Below are 15,938 nucleotides of genomic sequence, written 5' to 3' on the forward strand. Positions count from 1 at the left end.
ACTGGTTGACCACCAATCACCTGCTACAGACACCTCCTTCCAGATTTCGACACTACACCGTGAGGGGTCACAGAATCAGACGGAACAGCTGAACCTGTCTGATTTTGCAGCCTTCACTGAAGCGCCGCTGCTCCACAGCTTACCATACCTTCATACATTTATTAGCAGTCCGAAACGGATACCGGCTCAAGATATTTTGCTGTATGGGTCGGAGAATGCAATGACATCCCCCAGTAGTGACATCACTGATCAGCATATGAACCTACTAGCCTGGCCACTGACCTTACTAAGCCTGTGTCTTTGTGCATGATGAGGTTATGTTGCTGGGAGCCTGCAACTTCCTCCACAGAGATGAAGGACAGGAGTGATTTGGGTCTGACAGTGACTGACTCAGTCACTGAAGTGCTGCCCCTTGTCAAGTGCTGCCTGGTTCTGTTGGACCCACTTGGTCTAATGTTTGAGCCAGCCCTGCTAATGCTGGGTTTGGTGTAAGGAGATACACCGGGTGCTACGCTCAGACAGACTTTCTGTCATACAGAGGGGGATGGTTTGTGTTATTTTTGATACATAATTTTGCCTGACAAGTGAAACATCTGACTCAAGGCCTTCCATGCAATTATACATTTTAAAGGACCAGTCAACACATTAGATTTGCATAATCAACAAATGCAAGATAACAAGACAATGCAATAGCACTTAGTCTGAACTTCAAATGAGTAGTAGATTTTTTTATAACAAATTTCAAAGTTATGTATTTTTCCACATGTGATAGCAATCAGCCAATCACAAATGCATATACGTATAGTCTGAATTCTTGCACATGCTCAGTAGGATCTGGTGACTCAAAAAGTGTAAATATAAAAGGCTGTGCACATTTTTTTAATGGAAGTAAATTGGAAAGTTGTTTAAAATTATCTGCTGTATCTGAATCATGAAAATTTAATTTAACCTGGGTGTCCCTATCTTCTTACTAATGTTTTTGTTTTATTTGTTACTGATTAGTTAAGGTTTCCTAATAAGTTGCCCATAAAAGGGGTTAAACACATAGGTAAAGTCATCTCTGGGCTGGCAATGCACTAGAGATCCAGAGCAGAGCACAGCACAGAACCAATTATATATGCAAAGCTGTCTAGCTTAGGATCAGACATGCATTGTCGACCCAGAGCTGAATGTGTTTAAACCCTGTACAGTGGTTAAATATACAGTTTTGGCCAAGCAGTAGTGCAATAATGCATTCTCTAGCACAATTTATTATTGATTGATCATGTATGTCCCTTAAAGCCCTGTACACACCTATTCAAACTCTGCATGCATGGGATTCCAATAGCACCACATGTGAGGTCACTGCTAGTGTTCCTAGCAAGCACTTTCATCAGAGGTGCATGCACGCTGCTTACCATCTTATTTTAGGGTAACCACATACAAAAGAATGTTATACAAGATTTTTCAAAAATAAAATTATATTGTAAAAATTGTTTTAATCAAATCAGTAGTGGCTTTAGAATATTGGGGGCAGCAAAAAGTAATGGGACAGTATATATGTTCCCTTCGTGGCCACTTGATGTTTAAAGGCTGCAAGAGGTTATAACAATGCAGTGAAGTATCTGATGTCTGAGAGCTGAGGTCTAGATATGTACAATTACATGGTTGTAATCATTATGCGCAGTGCTGACTTCAGCGTTGCAGGCCGTTCACCAACTTGACACGCTTGCCAAATCACTGTGCAGTCACTTGCCAAGAATACAGAGGGTGAAGGGAAAGAAAAAAAATGAAATTTCAATGAAAGCCCTTGATTCAATGAAAGCCCTTGATTCAGCCAAAGTAATCAGATTGGCATCTGAATCAGAAGGTACACTGGGCTCATTGTCTGCAGAGCACCAAAGGTTGGAATGTCTTAGAAGGTCAACAAAGTTAATTTTTATGAAGAAAATATTAGAAGCTATTGAAATAGTTTAGTCTTTCAATGGTTTTAAGTTGTAACATGCGTCCATACATAAATATAATTCTACAAAATTTGGTGATACACATATAAAATCACTCAGACAGGCTTGCATTGGTCATTGATAAAGTGTAGGGCATTTTTTGGTATTAACCCATGGCATTGTTTAATAAATACATAAAAATAAATAAATAGTCTAGATAGTGCAAACTTGTTTGGTTACTTTTAGATCCTGGCAGTTGGATGAAGGTATGGTGATACTGCTTGTCAGTGGCAATATTTATTTATATACTGGCATGAAAATCTCTGTCCCAACCTAGTAAGAAATTGAAGTGGGCTAGTAAGAAATTGCGACCCCCCCCCCTTTTATTTACAGGAATGAATAGCCTTGTACAGTAGCATTTAAACACCCAACCTACTCAGAGAGTCGGAAAATGGCTTGTATGACACAAATGAAGGAATAACGCCACTTAACAGGACAAAGTCTTTTGTGTGGTGTTGCAATATATTAACATACAGGCCAAGCTTTGTCAGCTTGCTTGGTGACATTGTTTTTAAGTGGCCAGGGTTTGCCTGTAGAGCCTGCAGTGTTGTTTAGTATCTTATTTAGTTGCCACAACTGGGAGCAGTTAGGAACAGTGTGTGGTAGTGTGGGGGTCTGAATTTTGCATAGTGCACTTAAAATTCTCAGAATTGGAGAACCCACAGAGTCAGAGTTAAATTACACAAAAATATGGCTAAATAAATGATAAAGGAATGTATATTGCAAAGAAAAAAAAATAGTATTGTTTTTCCTCTGGACAGCTTGACAATCAGTGAAATCTTTGGCAGCAAACAATTGGATTAGACCTTCAGCTAACCATAGATGGAAAGATTTTTATATATATATATATATATATATATATATATATATATATATATATATATATATAAATACAACTTAGACTTTGGTGTGTCAATATGTACCATAGTCATTAGCACAGAAAGGTCTCAGGGTCACTTCCTACACCTGACTGCAGCTTTAGAGTTTAATACTGATGGGTTTAAATCAGTCTAAACATTTGTAATCTGGCGTGATACATTTTTTCCCCTAGTTTATTCAGGAGGTTGAATACAACATTTTACAAATAATTTAATTCCCAGGTGAATGGAGGCTATTGGTAAAACAGAATAGGTGCAGAAGATTGAGTTACCCTGAAGAGTGACCCTGATTGCCGCTCAGCATGTAAAACTAAAGCTGCAAGATAACATTGTGAGAACATTTAGTGCAACATCATATTCTGGACTAGATTGGCAAATAGCAACTCCCAAGATGAGAGAATGAGCCTGCCTAATTAGAGCACTAACTTAATAACACTGAATAGGACCTCGATTGTGCGCTTTAAAAAACAATTAAACCATGTGAACAGAGAGGGATTGAATACACTTCTCTGAATGGCATCCAAGAAGTTTAATCAAATGCACTGATGCAATTAGTTGATTTTGGCTTTTGTAGAGACATCATGTTAGAGCTGTTGTGCACAAGGGGTAGACAAACTATACACCCACATACATTCTTGCACATACACACACACATACTACACACAAACAGGCACATACAAGCATGTACATACACACGCACATGTACTTATACACACAAACACGCACATACACCCACATACAAGCTTGCATATACACACACATACACACACACGTACTACACACAAACAGGCACATACACCCACATACATTCTTGCACATACACACACACATACTACACACAGGCAAGCATGTACATACACACACGCACATGTACTTATCCACACAAACAGGCACATACACCCACATACCAGCTTGCACATACACACACATGTACTACACACAAACAGGCACATACAAGCATGTACATATACACGCACATGTACTTATACACACAAACAGGCACATACACCCACATACAAGCTTGCACATACACACATAGACATACACACAACCATAGACACATACACAAACAAACGTACACAAATACACAAACATGTTTACACACACACACACACAGACACAGACAAGCATACAGTCACATGTGTATGATCCTGGCTTCACACCCCTGGGTTAGATAGCTACATACACCCCTGTTTAGCCTTTTGGGCTCTGTAGCCAGCTGTTTTAGGCACCTCTACCAGCCACGAGGATCATGGGATCTGAAAGGAGTAAATTGACCAGAGGTAAAACCTTTCTGTAATGTGAGGATTTATGCCAAGGGCTTTGTGAGGTGACTGGAACGATAAAAGGTCAACCAGATAAAAAAGATAAGATTGCTTGTGCTGAGAAGCCACTGCTAAGTACATTGTTATTTTGCTTTTAAAGATAGAGATTTGTAGGAACCAATAACACATGTGTTTAGCTAAAGTGTAAAGCATAATTTATTATGTTTAGAGGATTCACCTTATTCCTCTACTTACATACACTTTGAGATTATTTCTTAAATATATTATAATTTGGCTCTTGATTTGTAAAGATAGGGCACCCTGATTATAGGTAGATAATGCTATACATAGATTTATATCAGTTATCATTTCAGCTGATTAAAACCACAAAGAAAAGCCTAAAATGATTTTGTACTCATGTAATTACCCATATGGTATCTGCTTTGGGCTGCTCTCTTGACTCATCCCCTTTAATTCCTTCTAAATTAGCCCCCTCCACCTCCGTAAAATGTAAATATAGGCTGAGTCTGACACTGTTTTAGGTTCATGCTTAATATTGCCTAACAAATAATACCACAATACTGGAAACAAGCAAAATGCCCATCAGTCCTTGAATAGCACCAACTAATGTCAACAATCCTTCAATTGGAGATTCCACATTATATAAAAATCAGTAAATCAGATGTTTTTTTCCTGAATCTGGAATTTTATTGGGACAACCGAATTTGGGGTGTTTGGGGTGGTAGTGATCTTGCCTGGAGTGCCCCTCTGAGATGATATCTTTTCCTTACCTTTATATCTGTTATTATGTATATCAACAACAGGGCGATGTATGACATGAATGACTCTTCCAAAAATTACCCCCTTTAAGAGCCTGATATTTAAAACCTCGCTGCTCAAGCAAGATATTCTTAGAAGTGTTGTTGGTTTGGCGAGGCCCTTAACATAAACATTTCTCAAAATAAAATTTGTGTTTCAATTTTTTTGCTATTTAGTGTTCTTTATGTAAATCAGAAACTCCTTCATTACAATCCAAGGTCTAAAAAAATATCACAAAGATTTTGCATGATTTTTCTCCATGCCGGTACCAGATTACGAGTGGAGCACAAATGTTTGCGCATTTGCGATAAGGGGTTTATCGCTGGGGTTTGCACTCGTTGGGCTTACCGCTCGTGTTATAGGTTGAAAGAATAGGCGATCGATTGAGCGCAATCGCGATTTACGCTGGTTATAACTTTGGTTAACAAAAAGTTACACAAAAAAATACATTACAAAGTATAGTTACACTCATAATAACACAATCTAACAAAAAATATTTTAAAAAATATTGCACACAGGTTATAAGGGATCAAAAATATGAGATCTCAGGTGATAGAAAGAAAAAGGGCTTTAACATTGAGATACATAATTATACATGTCTAAAGATGGATTTGTATGTATGTGTGTGTGTATATATATATATATATATATATATATATATATATATATATATATATATATATATATATATATATGTATATACAGGTAAGCCTATGTCAACACTTTTGCCATTATTATTATTCCCTTTTTTTTCTTTCCTTTCTTCTTTTTTGACTATTTTGTATTATAATTTCACATCTTTATACATATTGACTCCATGTTGATATATAACTTTATGTCAGTATCTGCTCTATGTACTATATATCTCCCCCCCTGTCTGTTCTCCTACACTGGACAGCCTCTGTCACCTAAACCCCCCTCATGATTTTTATGACACCCCTTCCTCTCTCTGCACTCAGACCTCAGTATCGTAAGAAATTACCTAAGATAAAAAAAAATTGAAAAATATAATGAAGATGTATTTTCTATTTTAAACACGTTTTTAAAAAATTACTAAATATGTGTCCTGGTCTCTCTGATAATCATCCATAATGTTCTGAAGTATATTACAGACCTGTGTGCCAAATCCTTTCTTTCTGGATAGGCCATTTTGCAAAAGCACATAAACTGATTAAATAAAAACATAACTGTATATTATGTCTCTTTTATGTAGTGGTTAGTGCTCTTTGCCAACTATGCATTGAATTTTTAGATATGCTGTAATGATTAAATCATTTAACATCATTTAATAAACCATGCCGTGCCTGAATCAATTTTTTTCCAAAGTTATAACCAGCAAATGCTTTGTGAGAGCTTACCCGTGGGTACACCAAATATATATTTAAACCACCACTTAAAAGTTCTCGCATCACTGCACAATGTGCCCATTGTTATTTAACTCAACCAAGTCAATTTTTCCTAAGTACTTTGCCATTACATTGTGAAAATAAACATTTTGTAGCTGGCCAAAGAAAGCAATCATAAAATTGATTACAAATGTTTTATGTAACACAAGAACCACTTGGGCCCGGCCAAGGGCAGAAATTGAGCCCGAGTGCTCTATTGCAATTAGGAAATTAATGGGCATGAATGGAATTACAATCTCAATTGAATATATTCTTATTTAACAGACCGGCTTGCTTTTAATGAGGCTGAGCAAGGAATTTAAGCTCCAATGGTGTATAGTAGCGGAATAATGTCCTGAACTCCACAGCATGAAATCTGCATTTATTCAAATTCCTTTCTAAATTTCAGCATGACTCTGAATTAACATGAGCAATTATTGCGCCAATTGCCTTACAATGAAGGGAATTTTTAGTAAAAAACCCCCAAAAAACTTCTGTTCTATTTAATGGCTGAACAGTTTGATTAACACCTAGCGTTCAAACACTCTGAGTTGAAATGTTATTATTTGTTAAAAAGCGGAAATAAACTAAGTAAAGAAAATTACCGATCTACCATGACATTATGTGAAATTAAGTGGTCTTTTCATTCTACAGCAAGGCCTGGAAAGAAAAACAGAGTGAGATTGTATACTGAGATCCAAACTGATTAAAATCTTACTTGTACGATATACACTGAACGTTTAAAGGGACATGGAAGTCAGCATTACACTTTCATTTTTCAAATAGAGAATGCAATATTACTTCTATTATCAATTGTACTTCCTTCACTTTGTATCCTTTGTTGAAAAGCATACCTAGGTAGGTTCAGGAGCAGAAATGCACTCCTGGGACCTAGTTGGTGATTGGGGCTGCACATGTCACCTCTTATTGGCTTAGCAGATGTGTTCATCTAGGTCACAGTAGTTATCTATATCTAAATATCTATCTGTCCATCTGTGGAGTGATGTTACTTATTCTGTGTGTATACTTTATCTGCAGGTGAAATGGACTTATCTGATTCCAATGACCCTCTGAGGCAAATTGATGGGCATGACCGGCTTGTCCCTACTCCCAGGGGTAAGTGAGATTACACATATAGTCCTTACATGTATTTATTTAGGTTTTTGGAAGCTGTATCTAAAATAAAATCTAATATAGGAAATAAAGTTTCAGAGGATACTTACATTTAGGACCTCTATATATTTTAACCTATTCAGTTTCTAGGTAGCTCTCTCTGACAGCAGTTAAACATTCCACGGGATTCACAGCCTGCCTAACCTAGTCAGTGCACCTTTACGTGTTGACACACAAGCTTGCAGACTGTAGAGCATTGTCATAAGAATTACAATAGGTGCCTTGACACACACATTCGGCACTCTTCTTGTGAATCAATAACCAAACATGACAAAGTTTTGGGTACAAAAGGCTGCAGCCCGCATTTATTAAACAAACAAGTGTTTACAAATAACACAACCACCTAACCAATGTGTTTACAAAAATTCTGGGGTGCTGTCCATCATCCACCACACGTGCCTTCCACTGGCTGTTGCCAGGCACGCCCCCTTTTCTTAAACTCTCCCCATCGTCCGATGAGGTACCATTACCACATAAAACTCGCCTGATAAGGCCAGCACCCGCCCTTAGCTGCGACATCCAAATTCTTAAAACAGGGAGGGAGGGAGGGAGCTTTTCCCGCTTCACAAGGGAAATGATGCTGGCTTCCGCCTCACAACCCTCAATATTTATACTCGCTCCTGCTCCTCAAAATTCTGCCTAGCAACCCACTGCTATTGGCCTGTAGTGTGGTCACATGCCCCTGCTCTCAATTCATTCCTTCCGGGGCTTCTTTGACACACACATTCGGCACTCTTCTTGTGAATCAATAACCAAACATGACAAAGTTTTGGGTACAAAAGGCCGCAGCCCGCATTTATTAAACAAACAAGTGTTTACAAATAACACAACCACCTAACCAATGTGGTTACAAAAATTCTGGGGTGCTGTCCATCATCCACCACACGTACCTTCCACTGGCTGTTGCCAGGCACGCCCCCTTTTCTTAAACTCTCCCCATCGTCCGATGAGGTACCATTACCACATAAAACTCGCCTGATAAGGCCAGCACCCGCCACAGACCGACCTACCGTCGGACACCGCCCAACCGGGCTAAGGCCTTCTGTACCCCCTCTTTTAGGTTAAAATTAAATAAGTGCAACCCCACTTCATTGAGATGCACCCCATCCTTAATAAAAAAGCATCTGCCTGATTCCCCTTCGAATTCAACATGGCGAATGCCAAAACCCCCCAACTGAGCAACAAAACCTGATAGAGTCCTGTTAACCCTTTTCCTGGATAAATCCAGCCTCCTGACATCCCAAGCTGAGCGCCATTCCAACCTTGTCTCAATTTCTGACCACACAATTAACACCTTCGGGAACAAAACCTTCAACCTACGCATGCCACCCTTCAACTGGTCAATCAAATCTTTTTGAGCCATAAACCCTAAGTCATTTCCTCCAGCATGTAACACCAAAATGTCAGGAGGCTTGTACAGCCTGGCAAACTTACTCACTGTACTCACTACCCCTTCCCATTTGAGACCTCTTACCCCAAACCACTTTACCCCAACCTGTTCCCGAGGAAGGCCCAACTGGATTCCCCCTTCCTTTGTTGCTGCAGCTTTTCTCGCCCAGTAAATGAAAGAATGTCCAACTATCCAACACTGAACTGGACCTGTTAAGAAAAACAAAACTATACTATCATGTTAGGACGAACATAACGCTTAAAACACCCCGACTTCCACCTTCCCACCTTTTTCACAACTTCCTCACTCAAACCCAATTCATGCGCCTCAGTTGCCGCGCCTATTCTAAACGAATGGCATCCAAAATCTTTAGGGTCCACCCCAGCTACGGACAAAGCCCTTTTAAGTACCGCCCCAAACTGATATTTTGACAATGCTCCTCCATCCTCGTGCTTCAAAAGAGGGCCCTCACCACAAGGCCTGATCCTAAGATAATCCACCAGAGAACCTACCGGGCAACAAACACCCCCGATAGCAAATAACTTGATTAAGCGGCCCATACCCTCCTGATCTGTCTTAGATTTTCTAAGCCAAATGGACACTTCCTCCCTTTTTTTCTTTTTTTTTTATTTTTTTTTTATTTTTAAAATGCTTTATTGAAACATTCACAATACAGTCATAGTTAAGAGCATCAAACATTAAAGTTACAAGAGTAATAGCCATATTCAACAGGTAGTACATGACAATAGGACGCACAGCATATAACAAGAAAGCTGAGCTCTCAGAGTTCTCAACATAGTGTAATGTCCCATAGCATAATAAGAAAATGGCATCTACATTTAACATGAACATATAATTATGACAGTGTGATAATCATTAAATAACAAATAACTAGCAAACATTGTAAAATTGACTCACAGGTAATGTAGCTATATCAACAGAGTAAAGCATTCTGTGAATTAGTCGATATCTAGGTCTCGACAATAAATGATATCTCCAGAGCAAGATAAGAAGAAGAGTAGAGAAAAAGAGAAGAGAAAGACAACAAGAGATAAAAAAGAAAAAAAAAAAAAAAAAAAAAAAAAAAAGGGGGGGGGAGGAGGGAGCTGGGTAATGGGCAGAGGGAAGGGGAAAAGGGGATAGGAAATTATTGTCTTAAAGGCAGGTAAGTGGAGGGAAGTGGATCATAATCCTAGGGCCCAATCAAAGGGACACGAGGTCCCTAGGTGTATTGGTTTGGACAGAAGTTACAGAGGCTATTGAACCTGAGAAGCTTTAATCAGGACAGTACTCCCAAATCAGGACGTGTTGATCTTCAGTACTATGAACATGAGACACATAGGCTTCCATGGACTTGAGATATTTTAGGGTTTCCACAATTTGGTCCCAGCTTGGGGAGGTCGACTGCAGCCACATCCTAGCAATAGATAATTTAAGTGCAAGGAATAAGTAGACACAGAACCTTTTCTGTGGGACAGGCAGCTTAGGAGGCAAGATGTGGAACAAGGCCACACTAGGTGTAGATGGTATAAGAATACCTTTAGTATTGCAATAGTCGATTGCTTTTTGCCACAATGGTACAATAACAGGACAAGACCACCAAACGTGGAGTGGGGTACCCAGGGCATCGCAGCCTCTCCAACACTTTGGGGAATTTGTGTGCGAGATCTTAAATAAGCGGACCGGCGTCAGATGCCACTGCAAAAGCACTTTGAGAAACAACTCATACAGTGTGACACAGTGCACCGTTTTTCTGGTTAATTGGGTCGCCAAATGCCACGCCTGTGGTTCATGGGTCACTGCTAGGGAAGACTCCCAACTCTTAATTGGTGAGGATTTGAGGAAGATTGGGGGACGCAGTATGTCCTGGTAAGATGATGAGAGTAATTTTTTAAACGGGAGTTTGAGGTCCCATTTCGTCTCCCACCTAGTTTTAGGACGTAGTGGGCCATTGTCAAAACCCCAAGATTTAAGGAAACTTCGTAGTCTCCAGAACTCAAAATGGAGGGGGAGCGGTGGGTGATATTTACGGAGGAAGGCTTGGTGGGAAAGTAGTTGGGTCCCTTCATAGAGGTCTGAAACTTTGATAATACCTAGATCTTCCCAAAGGAGTGGGTGGGTGTCCGGTAGTGCAAGAAGGAGGCTTCTTAATGCATGAGATGGAGACGGGTGAGGCGCAATCGTGGGTAGATTATGAATCTTATCCCAAAATTTCAGATTGGTTTTTACTATAGGGTTCAGTAGAGCCATTGTTGGCCTGGCGTGCGCCGGGAGCCAAATCAGGTCTGCCAGAGTGACCCCTGATGGGAGGGAAGCCTGTTCCAATTCTGCCCATCGACTGCGAGCCGGTGAGCCCCACTGAGTGACATGTGATAGACGAGCAGCTTCATGATAGTAGAGAATATTAGGGGCAGCTGCCCCTCCTGAGAGTATGGGCTGTTGTAAGGTGCTAGTGGCAATTCTAGGGACTTTATGTCGCCAAATGAATTTATTACACACCTGTTGAAATTTTCGAATTAGAGACTTAGATATCGGAATGGGCAAAGATCTAAAAAGGTAAGTCAACTTGGGTAGGAGGCTCATTTTAAATGCGGCTATGCGCCCTAACCATGACAAGGAGGGAACATTCCATGTTTCCGTGGCTTTCGCTATTTCAGACAGTAGAGGGGAGAAATTTAGTGAAAGAATAGTAGGAATACTATGGGACAGACAGACGCCTAAATGTCTAATATGTGAAGTGGACCAACGAAATTTGTATGTCTTCTTTAGTTCAATCATCGTTTCCGTCGGGATATGAATAGCATAAGCCTCCGTTTTGGAGACATTAAGCTTGTAATAGCTAATTGAAGCAAATTGTTCCAATAGCGTAAAGAGGTGCGGCAAGGAACCAATAGGATCTGAGAGTAGTATTGTTAGATCATCAGCGAATAAGGCTGTAGTTTGAGTGGTATGATATACGTCCACTCCCATTATATGGGGGTGGAGCCGAATAGCGGCGGCTAGCGGTTCCATCACAAGAGCAAAAATGAGCGGTGACAACGGACAGCCTTGTCTCGTACCGTTTGTGATCACAAAGGGATCAGAGCAGAACCCGAGACCTTGAACTGTGGCCGAGGGGTTGGAATACAGGGCCGCTATAGAGGTTATAAAAGAGGTCGGCAAGCCAAACCTCCTCAGGACTGCAAACATATATTCCCAGTTCACCCTGTCGAAGGCTTTTTCTGCATCCAACGACAGGGTGACACACGGTAAGCTGAGTTCCTGAGCAGCAAAAAATACATTCAGTAGTCTCCTGGTGTTGTCGGGTCCCTCTCGACCCTTGACAAAGCCGACCTGGTCGCAATGGATCAGAGCTGGTAGCAAAGAATTGAGACGTGCAGCTAAAATCTTTGCATATAGCTTGACGTCTAAATTCAGCAATGAGATTGGACGATAGCTGGAACATTCCGTAGGGTCTTTTCCTTGTTTGGGTAGTGTAATAATTGTGGCCTTCAAAAACTCGACCGGGAAGGTACCACTTGAACTAGCCTTAGTGAAAAAGCGCAACAAAGGTGGAACAAGCTGCGCCTGGAATTTCTTGTAGAAGAGATCTGAGAAGCCGTCCGGACCAGGCGATTTGAGGGCTTTAAGAGAGAGAATGGCAGTTTTAATCTCCACACCAGAGATGGGGGACAACAGCGCCTCCGCTTGGAGATCATTCGTCACCGGAAGGTCTAACTTGGACAAAAAGTCATTGATACTGTCTAGGGTAGGAGGTGGGGTTTCTTTATCCTTCGACAGGTTATAAAGAGACAAATAATAGTTTGCGAAAGCCGCCCCTATCTCGCGTGGGAGGGTTACAAGTTTACCTCCTGTTTTCAGGGAATGTATGCGAGCCGCCGCCGTGCGTTGACGTAGCCGATTAGCTAAGAGCCTATCCGCTTTATTACCTTTAAAGTAGAAGACCTCTTTGAGTCTGAGGAGCCTAGTCGCCGACCGTTCCGTTTCCAATTGGACTAATTTCGTCCTAACAGCTACCAGCTGCTCATACAGACGTGGTGTGGGGTCTTTTTTATGTTCAATAGTGAGGTTACGGAGAGATAACGTTAATTGAGCCAGAGATTTACCTCTGTTTTTTTTTTGAGCCGCTGCTATTTTCATAAAAGACCCTCTCACATACGCCTTTAATGATGCCCATAAGGTGAAATCGTCTACCTCTCCATTATCATTGATTTGGAGAAACTCAGTTATATCCTTAGATATGTCAGCTGCTACACTAGGGTCCGAAAAAACAGATGGGGAGAGACGCCATGTTGGTATACGTTGTAATTCTAAAGGGGATTTAAGAATGATATGTACAGGGTCATGATCAGACCAGGGGCATTGAGAGATCCATGATCTAGAAATGCAGTCTAATAGTCCCGGTTCACAGAAGAAAAAATCTATCCGTGAATAGGAATGATGGACCGACGAGAAATATGTATAGTCTCGTGAAGTCGAATTAAGAGCTCGCCACACATCAAATAAATTGAATTGACACATAAGATTTTTAAATTTATATGATAAGTCCGCCACAGCCTTGTCACATTTACGGGATTTATCCATCTTTTTGTCCAAAAAAGGGTCCCACACAGAATTAAAGTCCCCTGCAATAAGAAGGGAACCCTGCCGTAAACTTTCCACTTTATGTAAAAACTTACGTAAAGTCGCGATATGTTGTTTGTTGGGCCCATAATAGGAAGCTAATGTATAAATCACTCCATCTAATTTACAGAGGAGAATCAGATATCTGCCTTGCTGATCTGTTTCTAAATGAATAGGTTCATATGCTATATCCTTATGGATAAGAATAGCAACCCCTCTTGATTTTTGTGAGAAGCTCGAGGTTTCCACAACGGGGAACAGTTTAGATCGCAGGGGGGCTGTCTTATCCCTTAGCCAGTGGGTCTCCTGGAGAAAGACCAACTGGGCTCTACTCTTGTGTAGAAATCGCAACAGCATACTTCTTTTGGTCGGGGAGTTTAGTCCCCTAACATTCTGGGTGACACAAGTGTACGGCATGATGTCAAATGCCGAGTAACTATATGCGTGAATGAATTGAAGGGTAGGGAGGAGAAAAGGGGCAGGGGGAACGGATGAAGGAGGTAGGAGCGAGAAAGAAAAAAAAAAAAAAAAAAAAAAAAAAAAAGGGGGGGGCAAAGAGAGAAGAAGAGACAAAGAAGAGAAAAGGAAGGAGAAGAGAAAAGAGAGCACAGATATCACAATAGGAACCTCAGCTAAGGGTCATAACCTAATGTCACAGAACAAAACAAAGTTGTGCGGTATATAAAAGAGATAACCGCCTTGATAGCCTCTGAAGACAGAATTCAGAGTACTTTAAAAGGGGGGGGGAGAGGATTTTAAACTACCGTGACTTACCAAACAATCAAGGGTGGATGATATGGGGTATGAAATAGAAGATGGTATAAGAGAGGGAGGAGGGGGGAACCACATTGGGATGTACATTTATGGGGGAGAGAAAAAAAAAAAATAAAAAAAAGGGGAAGAAATAAGAAGAGAGGGAAAAGATGTGGGAGAAGAGTAGCACATTCAGGCAATTAGTAGACATGTAGAGGGAGGCAGGACAGAACATTTCAAGTATAGGTAAGGTAAACAAAACATAATATTTATAAGCAGAACCACAAATAAGGCTAGGATGGCACATAGTCAGACATATTTATAATTAACTCGTCCAGAGCATAATGAGACATTTTTAGTGAACTGATAGTATATAGTGGTCCCAGGTATGCCCCTCCTCAGTGAGGTGGGTCCTAAAACAATAATAGTCATACAGTATCATAGAAACATGCAACTTCCACATTTTCTTAACTGGGAGATCATTTCTAAGTACCAGGGGAAAGAGAGGAAGGATAAAACACAAGAGAGAGAGGGAAAAAAAAAAAAAAAAAAAAGAAAAAAAAAAAAAAGAAGGGAAAAACGTGGGAAAAGGGTCGGTCAATTAGTGGGCTTGGAAAACAAGGTAGCATGGGCACTTCTATTAAGGATAGAAAGAGAAGCAATGTATATAAACTGAGCATCAAATGTGAGTATTCAAGCAAGTGACTAACTAGACACATTTAAAGCTAACTTGTCCAAAACATAACTAAATCATAGCAGGGCTTCACCAGCCTTCAAACGTATGCTTCTATTATTTTAAACTGAACAATTAAAAGAACGATTAAACAACATTACAATAGTAGTCAGTAATATATAGTTGTACGCCCATATTAAGTGCCTTCATCTAAAGCGTAAACAGACCTTATTGGGGGGGAAGAAAGAAAGAAGAAAAAAAAAAAAAAAAAAAAAAACAAGGAGGGGAAATATAAATCACAATCACATATTATATATTACAGCCTAGTAACCATATGGAGTTACTCAGAGGTATCTGAAACAAAGAAAGGTTAGTATACATATTACCCTGCGAACAGTCCATATTCAATCATCTTCTGCATCCTGTGCAGAGCCAGAAGGGTCTGCGTTAGCTGAGGTCCCCGATGTAGAGGAGGCCCAAGATGGAGCTGAGGGGTTCAGGGAGTCTCTCAAAGGACAATCATTTGAAGCTGGGGTGTCCCATAATTTCATGAGCCGGTGGCTCTGGTCAAGTGTAGTAACAATATGTTGCTGATTGTCTTTGTGGACTATGATTCTGGTGGGGTGACCCCATCGATATTTAATATCATGAGTCCTCAGGAACTTAGTGAACTCTCTGTATGTCTTCCTCTGTTGGAGTGTGTGGTAAGAAAGATCTGCAAAAACAGCAATATCCTGGAATTTGGTTGGAAGGGTAGGCCTGGTGAGAGATGCGCGGACTATCCTTTCTTTGTATGTAAAAAAGTGCAGTCTTACAATGACATCCCTTGGCTTGTCAGACGATAAACTTCTAGGCCTAAGCGCCCTGTGAGCTCTATCAATAAGGCCCTCAGTCGCGTCAACAGGACGAGCAAGATGTTCAAAAAACTCTGCCAAAAAAGGAGTAAGATCCCCAGGAGCTATATTTTCTGGGATACCTCTCAGTCGCAAATTGTTTC

At 40.4% G+C, this 15,938-nt stretch overlaps 1 protein-coding gene across 1 annotated transcript in view; it reads left to right on the forward strand.

Annotated features, from left to right (window-relative positions):
- Positions 1–15,938, forward strand: part of ROR2 (receptor tyrosine kinase like orphan receptor 2) — a 232,573-nt gene that overhangs the window by 116,747 nt on the left and 99,888 nt on the right. The window contains exon 2 of the mRNA XM_053702383.1: positions 7,368–7,445. Within this exon, the coding sequence (XP_053558358.1) occupies positions 7,368–7,445 (78 nt within the window). The remainder of the gene's footprint in view (positions 1–7,367; positions 7,446–15,938) is intronic.

Source organism: Bombina bombina, chromosome 2, assembly GCF_027579735.1.
Source record: "Bombina bombina isolate aBomBom1 chromosome 2, aBomBom1.pri, whole genome shotgun sequence".
NCBI lineage: Eukaryota > Metazoa > Chordata > Amphibia > Anura > Bombinatoridae > Bombina > Bombina bombina.